The sequence below is a fragment of the Mchenga conophoros genome, linkage group LG10 (assembly GCF_057382185.1).
Source record: "Mchenga conophoros isolate Kocher_MC1m ecotype Shallow Benthic linkage group LG10, M_conophoros_male_GT1.1, whole genome shotgun sequence".
Lineage (NCBI taxonomy): Eukaryota > Metazoa > Chordata > Actinopteri > Cichliformes > Cichlidae > Mchenga > Mchenga conophoros.
Window position 1 is genome coordinate 1,303,896 of NC_140535.1, and position 17,500 is coordinate 1,321,395.

The window sequence follows — 17,500 nt, forward strand, 5'->3', positions numbered from 1 at the left end:
CCAGTGAAACTGTCACTTTGGTGTGGACTCTGTGGACTGTGTAGATCATCACTCTGTGCAGTCGGTAAACAGAGGGAACAGCAGCCTTCTCCTGTGGCCTAACATAGTGCTGTTGTGTAAGGTTTTAAAGAGAGAGCCTTCCTGCATGGATCCCTCAGCACTGGAGGATTCCTGTTGAATTACCTTTTGGTGGCAGGTCTGAGATGTTGATTCCTTCATCATTTTCTTCAAATGTGAAAGATTCAGATTTGCTAGGACTTCGAGCTGGTAACATGTTGACTGTACAGCTGCAGGACTGCAGGAGCTCCTCAGCTGTCATCTGTCTAGACTCTGACTGAGAAACCGTGTCTGTCACCACCGTGGTTTTGTATCAAGATGTTACCGTCTCTCCATTTGATTTTTCTCTGTGATCAAATGATTGATGATATCAAGTGAGACTGAAAGGAAACTTCTTCATTACTGAGGCTTCCTTCACTCCAGCTGCCCTCCTACAGATATGCTTATACTGTCTGATCTGTGGGTCTGTCCTCTTGAAGAGTGGAACTTAATTGGAAGAGGAATTTGTACATCCCGTTCTTGCTTTTGGGATTTTAAAGGGTCAAAAGATATGATGTTTTCCTGTGGACCAGAACTCTGTACCCCTGCTGAAGAGTCATCCGTCTCCTCATAGATGAGGACTGGAGTAGCTCTGTATAAATCAGCAAAGATGCTGCGTTCAGTCTTTTGTAACGAGTATTTTCCTGGGACCCATCAGCAGCATCCTGCTCTGACATTGCTATTGCAAGCACAGGATTGTTCTTTATGTTGTTTACATCACAGCTGCACTGAGATCCATGTTGCATTTCTAATTCTCTCTTGGTTCCTGCACACCTATCAGCCATATTTGGTTATAGCGCTCACATGTAATTAGTACATCTGGCCCCAGATGACCTATTGTGCCGTGTCTTAACTGTCATTGTTATCTTTGGTTGATTATTTCTGTGAAAGTTTTCCAGACCCAAAGTCATGCAGTACAGATTAGAGCTCTGGAATGCACATCTCTGTAATTCCCTAGCTACTCTGGCAGCCTCTGGTATTTGGATTTCCTTTCCTTCTAACGACCCCTGAGAAAATCTCTGCTCCCAGCTCACTGCGCATTTTACAGCAAGTGATTCAGAGAATTCAAGAGCCCAGCTCAACGTTGTTCCTACAAGTAAAAGTTCCAAAAGTAAAAACTAAGAAAGAATTCGTTATTATTTGGGGGGATTTCTGAGTCACAATAAGGTAAAGTTGTAAGAAATAAGCAGCCAGTGTGAGCATTAACCTGCCATCCAGCCGCTGCTCGTGTCAGACATGAGCAACACAAGTTTCCCAGCTGGTCTCCTTAAAGAGCAACAAATCTGTCTGTACGTATCGTTTGTTGACGGGCTTGTTCATAGAATAATCCACTTCAAGTCACAATATATATTCTAATAACCAAAATATAATGTTTCCATAATAACTCACATTCCTTTGTTTGGCTTTGATTCACTGCTTCATCCGATGCCTGACTCTCCTTTTCAGGCTCGCTGTTGAACGGGTTTCTTATCTGCTACAAGAAAAAGATTACAACACAACACATGCAGCCACTGTAACATGAAACTGCAGTCATTTCTTTCAATTACAGGGCAGAAACAAACCTTCATGCGAGGCTGTGAATTTGATTTCAGAGTTTCTTGTTGGGTTTCATCGAGGTTCTGATGTTGATAACTGTAAACAAAGAACACGCGATGTGTTGACAAAGAAAAGTCGAGATAAACAGATTCACACTTTTTAACTTTTGTGGAAAGTGCCAGTGTAACCTCACTGCTGTCCTTATAACACACGTGCACTGGAAAACAGTAAGTAAAATGATCTAAATTAGCTAAACAACGCACGTTCTCTGACTCATAGAAACGGCTGTGAAGTAAATCCTCTGATAGGATGGAACGAACAGAAACTCAGTTACATACAGTGAACTCAGATTCAAAATGTAACTGAAAGAAACTCCGTCCCGGGTCCGTGGATCGGGTTTCCCCGAGGCGTGGGCGTCTATAAGCAGAGTTTTGTCTTTACCCTATAAGATTCAAAATTATTCTTAAGTAACACTCAGCAATATATTCTCAAGTAGCACTCAGATATGCCGTCAGCGGGTTAGTTACGACGTCGGGAGCAGTTAGGAGAACAAAGTGATACAGAGACTGTTCAGGTTGCTTTCCCAAAATCAACTCAAAGTTTTATTCTTTTGTGCAGCGGTATTTATAGGCAGAAAGTTCGTGTGTCAACAAGTTTCAAGTTAAAACCATATAAGCAAGGTCCCCCAGCTCTGAAAGAGGCCTTCTACAATCGTATCTCAACATACCTTTGACAGATCCGTTAAACACTAGACAGTTGGAATCCTTTGTTCTACAATTGCAGTAAGATGCACTCTCAAGGCCTATAAATCTTATACAGAGGTCTCCTACATCCGTGAGTTCTGACACAACCCAGATGGTCTTCACATAAACATCTTCTGCAAGGGAGTGATAAGTAAAAGAGTGATTTGTTGGTGTTTTCCCTCCAACCTTAGTATCTACTTTCACACCATAAAATCTTGAGTTGACAAAGCAAGAGAAAATGACGGTTAACATAAAGAGCCTTGTTGAGTCACAGAATCTTCTGTCTAATATCATCAAAAAAAGTACCCAGTAAATGCTCCCATAATACTAAAATATCTAACAGTAACTTTTTACAAATATTTCTTTAATATTCATACAAAACTTTACACTGAACAAACAAACCTGGGCTTTGAAGTGTTTTCTAAAAACAGCAGCTGTTTGTGAATTTACTGGCAGAAGAAATGTGAATGTTGATGTTTTCAGTTCTGTGAAGGACTCGTTTGACAGTTCGGCCTTGATCTTAATCAAACACAAACCATCATTTTACACACCAGTAGATTTAGCCGGGCACACGTGGACTCCATCAAACTGCAAAAGCAGTCTCATGGACCAAGAAGCACCACCAGAGCTTAACTGTACCTGTCATAACTAATACCTTCAAATACATTTATTAAACACACCAAAACCTTATTTGCTTTTCAGCAGCCAGTGACTCTCACAGACCTGACGCAGAACATTTGAGTCTGAAATCTTATCTCACTAACGGCAGCAAAGAATTTGTGGGACTTGTCCCCAGAATAGTGGAAAACGTGAACATATAAGACCTCGTAAGGAGATTAGTGAGCGGTACAGAGCGAGTTACTAAGTATCACTTAGTGCACAAGTCCCCTAACGAGCAGTTAAGAGCAAATAATCCTGGAGTGGAGCATGTGATGGAGCTCAAAGAACCTGGATTATGGGAGGAAACCTTGAAATACCCAGGCGACCACAGCCCTGGCGCCATGGTGGAGACGGCAACCGTGCGAACCACCGCGCAGATTTAAAATCCCTTTAAATTATTATTTAAATTAAGTAGATCAGCCAGAGATCATGGGGCGATCGTGGCTCAAGAGTTAGGAGTTCGCCTTGTAATCGGAAGGTTGCCGGTTCGAGCCCCGGCTTGGACAGTCTCGGTCGTTGTGTCCTTGGGCAAGACACTTCACCCGTTGCCTACTGGTGGTGGTCAGAGGGCCCGGTGGCGCCAGTGTCCGGCAGCCTCGCCTCTGTCAGTGCGCCCCAGGGTGGCTGTGGCTACAATGTAGCTGCCATCACCAGTGTGCGAATGTGTGGATGACTGGATATGTAAAGCGCTTTGGGGTCCTTAGGGACTAGTAAAGCGCTATATAAATACAGGCCATTTACCATTTACCAGATATTATGCTTACTGCCACACTGCCATGTTTTCAAGTAAGGAACCGTGTGTTAATCGTAAGAGAGAAGCGTGCAGTTCAAACTGTGTATGAAAACTTCAGGAGTCAAAATATTGATAAAGAACAGATTTGTGTGAAATCACGGCTGCTTGGCTGGTTTATCTTTCTTATACTCACTGATTATTGCTGAGCTCCATGTGAGGCTCCTGAAGGACACCACAGCAAACAGCTGGTAAGGACACGTCTTTGCTTTCAGTGCTGACAAAGCTGCACCTCTCAGCCGACGTCTGGGAGAGCTCCACTGCAGCACATCACACACAACTGCTGTTAAGAAGCTATTTTTAATTAGAGGAAAATGTTATCCAACTGTAAACAACCATATTTTGTTAATGCCGAGTTTAACTGCACTAGCCACGCCCAGGTCGATTACTGTCTATGTGTTAAATCAATAAAGCTCTTAAACAGAAACTTTCTGACAAAGTAAACTAAGCTAAAAGATCCTTAACAAAGTATGTCATGATCTAAAGAAACTTAAGAATGATTAAGAAAATAGATGAATGACATCTATCAGTCTGAAAATGGTTGCAAAGGTGATAGGTTTGTAGCTTGAATCTATCCGCTGGAACGTTGAAGACAATATAATTAAACTGCAAAGCAAGACACAAGTAGGCAAGCTTCTTCATGTTTCTCGTGCACGGGAGAGAACCGGACAGGCACCGTTCCTTCGCTTGACCCCAGTTGCTCTCGTCCGTTCTCCCGTACCACTGCCCTTTTATTGAGGTTACATGAATATGCATAGGTTCATTAACATATGACGTCTACATACAAACAAAGAGTACCTTGTGTATGTATGTGTGTGTGTGTGTGTGTGTGTGTGTGGGGTCAGAGTGTGACCCCATAAATGACTTCCCTAAACCTGCTGGTCTGGAAGTCCAACAGTTCATCTAAACAAAAGGCACTTAGCCTAAAACAGATATAGCCACGTTAATCCTACCATAAAACAATAAAACAAGGTACGACCTCTTCTCATGCTCCCAGGATGTAGGTGTGCATTCCAGTGTGGAATGCACACCAAGCCTTTGCAGCCTGTTAAAGATCACACATCCTATCACTACACAATCGATTATGCACCTGTAAGCATACTGTATATGGTTAAATATTTCTAAGCATAAATGACAATCAACAATACAAAACCTAACAAAAGGTATTTGGAGTCCAGGGAACCCACAGAGATCATCCACAGCTGTGAAAACGTGAAACAGTGAACCGTCCCAGAATTGGCCAACCTACCAAATTTACTCCAAGAGCCATTAGTGTGTCAGCGGCAATATCACAAACAAACGCAAAACAACAGCAAAAGGCCTCACTTGCCTTATTAATGTTGGTGTATGTGATTCAAAAATATGAAAGACACAATGGTCGGTTTGGGTTTCATGAGTTCTAAGACAAAAACACCACTAATAAATACGTCTGGGTGGATCTGTAGATGCAGCCTGACTCTGTGTGGAACGGTCGGAAAATAAAACTACTCCTTGTTACAAATATTTTGAATCTTTGATTTCAGGCTTTGCTTGGAGAGATCTTGCATTTTAATGTATCACACATCTTCTGGAAGGATGCAGCAGACTTACGTATAGTCTTCAGTTTAAATGTGCGCCTCATGGAGGCCCTGATGATGTCAGAGCCATGGATGCGATCCTGATGGCGAAGCTGCTTCGTCTCATAGAACCATTCTCCAGTCAAGTATCTCAGCTGGCTTTTGTTCATCACGGACTTCTGCAGGTTTCTGAGTGAAACCACATCAGTGGAAATTATAACAGTTAATAAACTTACCCTTTACTACATTTATAGTACAGGAGACACACACACATATATATATATATATATATATATATATATATATATATATATATATATATATATATATATATGTGTGTGTGTGTGTGTGTGTGTGTGTGTGTGTGTATACACATATGTGATAATAAGAGATTGAAGGAGTTTCATTTTTATCTGCACCTCAAATTGTCCAATTAAATGTTTTCATAATCTATATCTTTATGTTTCCTGTGACTGAACAATAGAACGACTGACTCACTGGACACGTTGGTCCTCGAGCTTCTTTAGCTCAGCATCTCTTTTCAGCACAGTCAGGATGGTTTCCTGTTCCTCTTTGGTCAAGAAACTCAGGTCAATCATGGTGACAGTCGCCCCTTGTGTGATGCTTTGAGGTTGTGTTTAGTCATGTAGCTCTCCTTGAAGCTCACAGATGCTTTTATTGATCCTTGAAGTCAAACCAAGTGGCAACAACAGCTGTGTTTGATCCATGTTGTAGAACAGCTAAATACTAAGACAGAAATTCAGACGTTACTTTTTTCATCTGGACACATTTTTCTTTAGCTGGGTTCGTTTCTGCATCAGTGCTTGAATCTGAAAGAATCAAACGAGGGAGGGGAAATTCTTTCACCTGATTCAGAAAAGCCTGCTTCTCTATTAGCATTCAAAAGTAGTAAGCAGTAGAGCGACAGAGAGATCGGTCCAGCAGCTTCAGCAGCTTTGGTGTTAGCTTTACTTAAGCTTCACATAAAAAGCAGACGGCCTATAATAGTATGCACATATGCACCATTTCAACAGTTTTTATATGAGCAGAAAGTTTAAAATCTAACTTTGTTACATAGAAAAGGAGCTTTAATGCTCTTTTACTATGGTTTCATACATAATTCCACGTTCACACACTACGGGAGTCACAACATCAGTCTTAACTTTTGACTGGACATACAATGGATGCATTAAAATGATATCTCAACCATTTAGAGTTATAGTTTCTGCTATTTCCTGAGTATGAAGTTAGGAAGAAATCAACTCACCTCTTGCTGTAGAGCCCTGAGTGAAAGCTAAGCTACAAGCCCTGGGCTGATGTAGAAAGGTGGAGCTTCAGAGGACAGCTGAAGGAGGCGGCAGACAGATGATGGAGGTTCTGTCTGCACCACGTTTTACTCTGCAGAATATCACTTTTAGTCTCAGGAAGACCGTCTCACTGAGAAACAACCTTGCATCAACATGTAGCGTGTCGAGTTTGTTACTGTCAAACTTACAGCACAACTTCACCTCAAACAAACTGAGACTTTAATCAGTCAATAAATAAACCTCTGAGTTCAGAGGGGCGATTTGTTCTCTTGATACTGAAGTCACCACAACAACCTCAAAAGCGTGACCATTTTATTGTGTCACGGAGGACAGCAGGTGGACCTACGTGCAGATTCAAACCTGGAAAACAGCGATAAGGATTCTCAAGCTTTATTGATAAACACAAGGATAAACAATGACTAGTGTGGTATCTGAGATACGATGGGACTGTGGACAGAGCGAGAGAGCGGTTAGGTAAAGAGCAGAGAACTGAACACTGAATTCAGTGATACTGGATGGGTTTGCGTCTTACTTGGCAGGTGGAGTGATCTTCTTATGGCCTCTGACAGTGGACTCATCTCTGTGCTTGTCCTGCTAGACCTCAGTGCAGCGTTCGATACTGTCGACCATAATATCCTATTAGAGCGATTAGAACATGCTGTAGGTATTACAGGTACTGCACTGCAGTGGTTTGTATCATATCTATCTAATAGACTCCAGTTTGTGCATGTAAATGGAGAGTCCTCTTCACACACTGAGGTTAATTATGGAGTTCCACAGGGTTCAGTGCTAGGACCAATTCTGTTTACATTATACATGCTTCCCTTAGGCAGCATCATTAGAAGACATAGCATACATTTACACTGCTATGCAGATGACACCCAGCTCTATCTGTCCATGAAGCCAGATAACACACACCAATGAGTTAAACTGCAGGAATGTCTTAAAGACATAAAGACCTGGATGGCCACTAACTTTCTGCTTCTTAATTCAGATCAAACTGAGGTTATTGTACTCGGCCCTGAAAAGCTTAGAAATATGGTATCTAAGCAGATTCTTACTCTGGATGGCATTACCTTGGCCTCCAGTAACGCTGTGAGGAACCTTGGAGTCATTTTTGACCAGGACATGTCCTTCAACGCACATATTAAACAAATATGTAAGACTGCGTTCTTCCATTTGCGCAACATCTCTAATATTAGAAATATCCTGTCTGAGAGTGACGCTGAAAAACTAGTTCATGCATTTATTACTTCCAGGCTGGACGACTGTAATTCATTATTATCAGGATGTCCTAAAAACTCCCTGAAAAGCCTTCAGCTGATCCAAAATGCTGCAGCAAGAGTCCTGACAGGGACTAGAAAGAGAGAGCAGATTTCTCCTGTATTGGCTTCCCTTCATTGGCTTCCTGTTAAATCCAGAATTCAAAATCCTGCTCCTCACATACAAGGTCTTAAATAATCAGGCCCCTTCTTATCTTAATGACCTTGTAGTACCATGTCAGCCTATTAGAGCACTTCGCTCTCGCTCTGCAGGCCTACTTGTTGTTCCTAGAGTATTTAAAAGCAGAATGGGAGGCAGAGCCTTCAGTTTTCAGGCCCCTCTTCTGTGGAACCAGCTTCCAGTTTGGATTCAGGAGACAGACACTATCTCTACTTTCAAGATCAGGCTTCAAACTTTCCTTTTTGCTAAAGCGTATAGTTAGGGCTGGACCAGGTGACCCTGAATCCTCCCTTAGTTATGCTGCAATAGACGTAGGCTGCCGGGGATTCCCATGATGCATTGAGTTTGTTGTGATAAGATAAGATAAGATAAGATAAGATAAGATAAGATAAGATAAGATAAGATAAGATAAGATAAGATAAGATAACCTTTATTAGTCCCACACGTGGGAAATTTGTTTTGTCACAGCAGGAAGTGGACAGTGCAAAAGTTATGACGCAAAAATTAGAATACAATAAGAATAAATACAGTACACAACTGTACAGAATAGAATAAAATAATATACTATATACAGTAGAATAAAATAGAATAAAAATATACAATAAGATAAAAATAGAATACGAATACTATATACAACTGAGTAAAAATACAACGATGACAGAAAGGATTATTGCACTTAGTGTTATTGCACATGTGTGGATGTGTGTGTTTGTTCAGTTAAAGTCTTTGTTGTGGAGTCTGACAGCAGTGGGGAGGAAAGACCTGCGAAATCTCTCCGTCCCACACCGTGGGTGCCGCAGTCTCCCACTGAAGGAGCTGCTCAGTGCTGTCACAGTCTGCTGCATGGGGTGGGAGATGTTGTCCAACAGGGATGACAGCTTAGCCGCCGTTCTCCTGTCACTCACCACCTCCACTGGGTCCAGAGGGCATCCTAGAACAGAGCTGGCCCTTCGGATCACCCTGTTCAGTCTCTTCCTGTCCCCAGCAGAGATGCTGCCGCCCCAGCAGACCACACCATAAAAGATAGCAGAAGCCACCACAGAGTCATAGAAGGTCTTCAGGAGTGGGCCCTCCACCCCAAACGACCTGAGTCTCCGCAGCAGGTACAGCCTGCTCTGCCCTTTCCTGTAGAGGGCGTCTGAGTTATGAGTCCAGTCCAGTCTGTTGTTCAGATGAACACCAAGGTACCTGTAGCTGTCCACAGCCTCAATGTCCATACCTTGGATGTTCAGTGGTTGCAGTGGAGAATGCTTGTGCCTGCGGAAGTCTACCACCAGCTCCTTGGTTTTACTGGCGTTGATCTGGAGGTAGTTCAGCTGGCACCAGTCCACAAAGTCTTGAGTCAGTCCTCTGTACTCCTTGTCGTCCCCATCAGTGATGAGGCCGACTATTGCAGAGTCATCAGAGAACTTCTGCAGGAAGCACTGGGTGGAATTGTGGGAGAAGTCTGCAGTGTAGATGGTGAAGAGGAACGGAGCCAGAACCGTTCCCTGTGGGGCCCCCGTACTGCAGACGACCCTGTCCGACACACAGCCCTGAGTCCTCACATACTGTGGTCGGTCGGTGAGGTAGTCCAAAATCCAGGTAGTGAGGTGATGGTCCACTCCAGAGTTCTCCAGCTTGTCCTTCAGAACTGAGGGAAGAATAGTGTTGAAGGCACTGGAGAAATCAAAGAACATGATTCTCACAGTGCTTCCAGCGGTCTCCAGGTGAGCGAGGGAACGATGTAGGAGGTGAATGACGGCATCGTCCGCTCCAATGCCAGGCTGGTAGGCAAACTGAAGTGGGTCCAGTGATGAGCTTGTTAGGCGCCGAAGCTGAGCCAGGACCAACCGCTCCAGGGTCTTCATCAGGTGGGATGTCAGAGCCACCGGCCTGTAGCTGTTGAGGTCCTTGGGGCGTGAAGTCTTTGGCACTGGTACAACACAGGAGGTTTTCCAGAGCTGTGGGACTCTTCCCAACCTCAGGCTCAGGTTGAAGAGGTGCTCCATCACCCCACACAGTTGGTCCGCGCAGGACCTGACGACCCTCGAGCTGATGCCATCTGGACCCGCTGCCTTCTTGCCATTAATCCTCCTTAGTTCCCTCCTAACCTGGGTGGTTGAGAGAGACAGGCTGGAGCCTTGTGTTGAGTGTGTATTGGATGCTGTTGTTGGGGGTGGGGGGGAGTGAGCAGGGTGAATAGAGGAGGTGTGAAGTGTCTGAGGTGGAACAGCAGCAGTGGGGGTGGGTGAGTCTGCAGCCGATGTTGTAGACTGTCTCATGGTTGAATCAAATCTGTTAAAAGAAATGACTCCGTTCATTTGCCCACCTCACATCCCTCCCAGGCAGAGAGTTCTGCTGTTTGTGGCCCGAGATGGTTCTGAGGCCTCTCCAGACTTCACCAACGTTGTTTTGTTGAAGCTGGTTCTCCATCTTCTGCCTGTAGCTGTCCTTCCCATTCCTTATCAGTCCCCTCAGCTCTCTCTGCACCCTTTTCAACTCCTCTTTGTCTTTGGATTTGAAGGCCCTCCTCTTCTGCTTGAGGACAGCTTTAATTTCTGGGGTAATCCAAGGTTTGTTGTTGGAGAAACACCGTACAGTCCTGGTAGGTACGGTGTTATCCACACAGAAATTAATATAGTCAGTAATGCATGTAGTAAGGCTGTCGATGTCCTCTCCATGGTCGTCACAGATCACCTCCCACACAGTCGACTCAAAACAGTCCTTAAGAGCCTCCTCGCTCTCCTCTGACCATCTCTGTACTGTGCGGGTGGCTGGTGGCACCCTGCGCACTAAGGGCTCATACACAGGGACAAGGTGCACCAGGTTGTGGTCAGATTTGCCCAGTGGAGGGAGAGGTGATGAACTGTATGCCTCTTCTGCATTGGCATACAGTAAGTCCAGTGTTTTATTGTCTCTGGTTGAGCAGGTCACATACTGGGTGAAGGTGGGCAGTGTGGAGTCCAAAGAGGCATGATTGAAGTCCCCTGATATTATGAGAAGGGCTCTCGGAGATTGTGTTTGCAGTCTGCTGACCACTGAGTGGAGAGTGTCACAGGCTGCATCCGCGTTGGCCGAGGGGGGGACATACGCTGTTATTGCGATAACATGCGAGAATTCCCGGGGCAGATAGTACGGACGCATGCTAACGGCTAACAGCTCAATGTCTCTGCTGCAGAGTTGTTCTTTCACAGTGATGTGCCCAGGGTTACACCATCTGTCGTTCACAAAAACTGCCAGTCCCCCTCCTTTCCTCTTACCGCTCTCTCTCGTCCTGTCCGCTCGCAGCATCTGAAATCCCGGTAGTGTCACGCTTGTGTCCGGAGTTAGCGGTGTTAGCCACGACTCCGTTAGCATCATGATGCTACATTGCCGGTACTCCCTCTGTGACCAGGTTAGCGACGTGAGCTCATTTTATATTTGGCGCTATATAAATAAAATTGAATTGAATTGAATTGGAGTGTGTGAGGCTCGGTGGGGAGAGGGAGTGGCTGGGTGGGCGTCCTGGAAGGTGGGTGTGTGGAGAGAGTCTGACCTGTTTTATCTGATCTACAGGAGCCCTAGGCAGGAGGGCAGGCAGGGGGGGAGGAATGAATCCGGGAACAGAGTGAAGACTAATGGCAACCAGCGTCCAGAGAATGTGAGCTGGAGGCGAGTGGAGTGATGGTCCAGAGAGGTGATAGAGGCACAACACAGAGACCATAAACATGAAGCAAGAGTGGCCTGTGACTAACGTGAGCTCAGCTGATGAACTTGTGGAGAAGAGATGTTGACGCTGGGCTTAAATACTGCCTTACTGATTGTCTTGGATCCACCAGGTGAGATGAGCAGATGGACTGATGAGGGCTCTGCCCAGAGGTGGAGGAGCAGGGAAAACGTGGAAAAACACAGGACGCTCGCCTGGACTGGGTGGAACGTGGGGTGTATGCACGTGGATGAGGTAAGCTTCAGCTTGACAGCAGACGGACCGATGATGGTTTCAACTTCGTATGGTCTAATGTAGCGTGGATTCTGAATCCAGACATGACAGCAGCGGTGGAGGTGATGCTGGACCGAAGCAACGGCAAACTCCGGCACATCCACAGGAAACAGCGGAGGTTGGTAACCTACAGACACTTTGAAAGGGGAAAGACCGGCTGCAGATGAGGTGAGTGAATTCTGCGCTTGCTCAACCCATGGAGGGCATGTTGACCAGGGTGGCGGATTATGTTTGGCGATGCAGCGGAGAGTGGACTCTAGCTCCTGGTTGAGACTCTCCATCAGGCTGTTGGATTGAGGGTAGTAGCCTAAACTAGACTGGCCTTGGCCCTGAATGCTGAACAGAAAGCCATTCAGACTTGTGAGGTAAGCTGGGACCTCTGTCTGACACGATTTCTGCCAGGATGTGTGAAGCCTGAAGACATGGTCTACCAGGAGTTTTGCATTTCGGATGCTGTAGGGAGTTTATACAGTGCAATGAAGTGGGCGGACTTGGAGAACCTGCCAATGATAGACAGGATAACAGACTTGCCAGAGCAAACAGACAGACCGGTGACAAAGTCTACGGCCATATGCAACCATGGCCTGGAGCAGACCTGAAGATCATTGAGTTCTATTCTTTCTCCGTGCACAGGTGGTACATGGTGGTACCATGGTGACATACTCCCGGAGATCCTTCTCAAGGGTTTCTGTGATGGCTGCACTTACAGCCACACAGTGGTAATACCACCATGTTAGTGTAGAGGCTTATAAGTAACCTTGCATTCACATGTCTTTTAGAGTTTCGTTTAGAGTTAATTCACATATCCACATAACGCTGCATTCTAAAATAAGTGCGCACATTTTAGTTTACACTGTTATGTATGATGAATTTTTTTGTTTTCTGAGTTACCGTAGTTGCAGCTGTTCCAGTCCCTTGATTAAGGAGCCAAGAGGTGGAAAAGGGGCGGAGCAAGCTTTAAAGGAAGACTGCAAATTGGTTCATGCCATAACTCGGGACCATGGGGGGGGATTGGAGTTCATTATGTTTGGTTTAGTTAGGTTTTGTGTGTTTTACCCCTTTTCCTGTTTTTGTGGGCTGATCAGCCACTATTTAAGTTTCCCCTTTGTCTCATTAAGTTGGGTCAGTTTGTTTGAGTTATCAGTAGTGTTGTCAACTTTGAGTAGAGTTTTGTTGTTTTGACCTCTTTTATGGGCCCAAGATTTTGATTCTTTTTGCATGAGTTAACCAATTATGTTTTTGGGTTAAATAAAAAACCTTTTTTTTTTTGGACTTTAACCTGTGCCTAAGTTTCCTTCACTGCTCGGTCCATCACAGTTTCCCACCAGAAATGCCAGTTAAGGAAATGGTCCTACCTCCCAGGGTGACAGGTGAACCTTGCAGCACCTCCATTTTCACCTCTATGCCCAACCAAACCCCACATCAGCCAAGCCTGCTACCAGCATCATTCTCACCTCCACGCATGCCATCACACATCCAACCCCTCAGAAGGGATTTATTGTTTATTGTATTGTTATCATGAACCCAAATGCAGTGCAACCTCTCTGAACTGAGAAGGCAGACAGCTCGTCCCCTGTCTGCCTCTCTGTGGTGCTGTGACGCAACAAATCTCTTATTGCAGGTGTACATACTTCTCATTTCATCACCACGAACTCTTTCTGCATCTTTTGGCCAAATACCTTCTTTCATAGCTTCACTCAGATGGAGTCATGTGTGGCGGCAACCAGGTGAGGAGTACAAAGATGAGTGTGTCTTGCCAACAGTCAAACATGGTTTGGGGTGTATGAGTGCTGCCGGGGAGCCACAGTTCATTGATGGAAGCATGAATACCAACATGTGCTGTGACATACTGAAGCATCATATGACCTGGATGAGCATTTAAACAGCAGTAACACTTTTCATTACAGCAGATTTCTTTTGGAAAGTCTGCAACTAAGTTTAAGGGCTTAATTCCTCCATTGTTACTGTTTTCAGTACCAGGTGCCAAAACAGAACAGAGCAGCTAAACTGTGCCACAGAAGTCGATTATCTCGTTAACACTATTACATAATCACTTCTAATCCTCAGCACTGGAGACTATACTATAATAATAATAATAATAACAATACTATTGATATTCATTTAGAGTCTCTGACTGATCCTTCATTTGATCCTTGATCTGCTAACTTCAATAATCACATCACTGTGCTTGTCGTGCGAGACGGCAGTGCAACATTTCATACTGCTGACAACAATATTTATTTATATAATATTTATATTATAATATGATTATGCGGTAGGAATTAAATGTATTGCACTGCAGTGGTTTGAGTCAGATCTAATAGACTCTTCTTCACACAAAAAAGGTTAATTATGGAGTTCCACAGGGTTCCATACAAGGACCAATTCTGTTTACATTATATATATTTATATAAGGTAGTATCATTTGAAAAAATAGCACACATTTTTGTTGCTAAGCAGATGATGCTATACAGCTCTCAATGAAGCCAGATGACACACATAAAGACGGACCATATCGCTCCCATATTGGCTTCTCTTCATTGGTTCCTTGTTAATTCCAGCATCAAATTTAAAATTCCTCCCACTATACACAAGGTACTAACAGGTGAATAATCAGGTCCCATCTTATCTTAAAGACCTCATATGAACCCAATACAAGACTTTGATCTTAGACCGCTGGTTTACTAGTAACTTCTAAGATATTTTAAAGTAGAATGGGAGGCAGAGCCTTCAGTTTTCAGGCCATCTTCTAGGGCAGTGGTTCCCAAACTTTTTTTGCTGGGCCCCCCTTTGTTTTACAAGAAAAATAGGTAGTAATAAAATAAACTACTAACTCTTTTACGCTGCGTCCGCACCTACACGGGTGTTTTTGAACACGCAGCTGTTTCGTCCACGTAAACAGCGTTTCGAATCACCGAAAACTGAGATTTTTTAAAACTCCTTTTTTGCGTTTAACATGTGGACGAGGAATACAGAGTTCATCACACAACGTCAAAGGTATGAGCCTTTATTCGCGTCACGCTGTGGCCACGTTATTGTTTACATGAGATGAATTGCAGAAAGACAGATAGAGACAAAATACTGTTAATCTGACTGTCTGCAGGTTTTACACGCAGTTACTGCGATCGTGGCTCAAGAGTTGGGAGTTCGCCTTGTAATCGGAAGGTTGCCGGTTCGAGCCCCGGCTTGGACAGTCTCGGTCGTTGTGTCCTTGGGCAAGACACTTCACCCGTTGCCTACTGGTGGTGGTCAGAGGGCCCGGTGGCGCCAGTGTCCGGCAGCCTCGCCTCTGTCAGTGCGCCCCAGGGTGGCTGTGGCTACAATGTAGCTTGCCATCACCAGTGTGTGAATGTGTGTGTGAATGGGTGGATGACTGGATATGTAAAGCGCTTTGGGGTCCTTAGGGACTAGTAAAAGCGCTATATAAATACAGGCCATTTACCATTTACATTTACCATTTACTGTCCCTCCATTTACAAAGGCAGAGGCGTCACAGTGTCATTATTTTACATGTAGTTGTTTTTCCTGTGTAATAATGTTCAACATTGCATCAATACATTTTTCAAAAAACACCTCTCTGTGCAAAATGGGTTTAAACACATAAACAGCTGTTGGATCCTGTTTGTCTGTGATTTAGACAGGGGGAACAAACTGTGGCAGGATCAGCCTGATGTTATTTGTATCCCGCTGTAACTTTGCTGTATAAAGAGCAAACATCTCCAACATGTCAGGAGTAGTTAGTCATTACAACAAGTGTTTGTGAACACTCAAGAATGTGGGATCCTGTTTGTCCGTGATTTGAACAGCCCAGCGCTGCTCCCGACGCAGGGAAAACCAACCCTGCAGGGAGACCTACCTCTGCACTTGTGCAGGTGAAGCCAAAGGGCAGATTTGCTTCATCATATTTTCTAGTCTTTGTCTCAGAATGAAGTTGGTTTGGAAACATATTCAGCGATGCTTCATCTCCTGCTTTGCGTTTGTGTGGTGCCCCGTGTCCAAGCGTTTTGGGGTTTTTTTCCCTTTTCATACCCCCCCCCCCCCCCCCCTGCAATAGCTCTGTGCCCCCCCTAGGGGGCGGGCCTCACACTTTGGGAAGCTCTGTTCTAGGGAACCAGTTCAGTTTGGTTTTGGGAGACGGACACGCTGTATACAATTGCTACCATTTAATTTATGTTTTAAAATCACTGTTTCAGTATAAGTGCATCAAGGTCAGCATTAGGTCAGAGGAGGGAGTGCTGATTTTGGAGGTGGTTCATTTTTTGCAATTAAAGTCTAAATTGTGGATATTTAACCTTTTGTGAATAGTAAAAGGTAATAATCTGAGTGTTCTTCTTTACTAGTGCAAACTGATCTTGCAGGTTATTCTAGCACTTTAATTATAACATTTCCTAGAGACCTACTACTATCGAGGCCTCTAAAATCAACCCAGAAATTACAAGTGCCACGATCAGTAGGTGAGCTACGTTAACAAGTGGGACTGACAGGATTTGACCTGCAAGATTTTTACTTATTTTATCAGTGTTGGTACTGGGTGAATCCCTTCACCCACACCGGCTCCATTCGGACTGTGCATTCCCTACTGGGGAAGACCCACAGGATCCGAAATTAGGACCTTTGTTTTAAAATCAGAGAGCCAAACCAAACTTCCTGTATAGGAGTCTGGGCCCTACAGATTCTTGACCTAAAACGTCTTTAAACACGTGATTTTGCCTCAGAAATAAATCCTCTTTCACTGAAGATCATCATCCGTCTAAAGAATGACTGGCACGCCCGATATATCAGGACACATTTTTTAAAGAACAGGGGAAATGAAGTAACCATCTTTGTAAGGCCTTAAGTCATATTAAATTTATCATGAAAGTCAGTGTCTTACAAACACACACGGATCTTTCTGCTGCTGCAGCTCGACTCAGAGGAAGTGGCAGGAAAACAAAGAATCTTCTTATTACTAATGGAGCTGCTCTGCCAAGCAGGATGCAGCGTTCGAGGTCTGTGTGCTGAGACGCTGCACCTGTGCTTCAGCAGCAGAAGCCACCACAGTCATGAAGGGTGAACTCTGCACAAGCTCAGCTAATGCAAATTCTGACTGTCTCTTGCTCTCACACACGATATCCATCTCAGCTGCCATTAGGCAAGAGATATATATATAGATATATATATAGATATATATATAGATATATATATAGATATATATATATATTAGGGGTGCAACGATACACAAAATTCACGGTTCGGTTCGGTTCGATTCGATACTTTGGTGTCACGGTTCGATATTTTTTCGATACAAAAAAATGTTCATGCATTTTTAATTTGTCATTTATTAAAATTATAAATATATATTTTAACTCAAAAGTACAGTTTTTAAATTTAACCCTAACCCTTGTGCGTGTTTTTTATTTTGACAGCGA

General features: G+C 44.1%; 1 protein-coding gene across 1 annotated transcript in view; it reads right to left on the reverse strand.

Moving 5' to 3' along the window:
• The window catches only part of sytl2a (synaptotagmin-like 2a), a 26,758-nt gene extending 19,973 nt beyond the window's left edge, over positions 1-6,785 (reverse strand). Inside the window, exons 1-6 of the mRNA XM_085288078.1 lie at positions 6,649-6,785; positions 5,880-6,128; positions 5,416-5,570; positions 3,962-4,085; positions 1,659-1,728; positions 1,486-1,570 (exon numbers count right to left, since the gene is read on the reverse strand). Of these exons, the coding sequence (XP_085144204.1) occupies positions 1,486-1,570; positions 1,659-1,728; positions 3,962-4,085; positions 5,416-5,570; positions 5,880-5,980 (535 nt within the window). The 5' untranslated portion in view covers positions 5,981-6,128; positions 6,649-6,785. The remainder of the gene's footprint in view (positions 1-1,485; positions 1,571-1,658; positions 1,729-3,961; positions 4,086-5,415; positions 5,571-5,879; positions 6,129-6,648) is intronic.
• Positions 6,786-17,500: the final 10,715 nt, after the last annotated feature.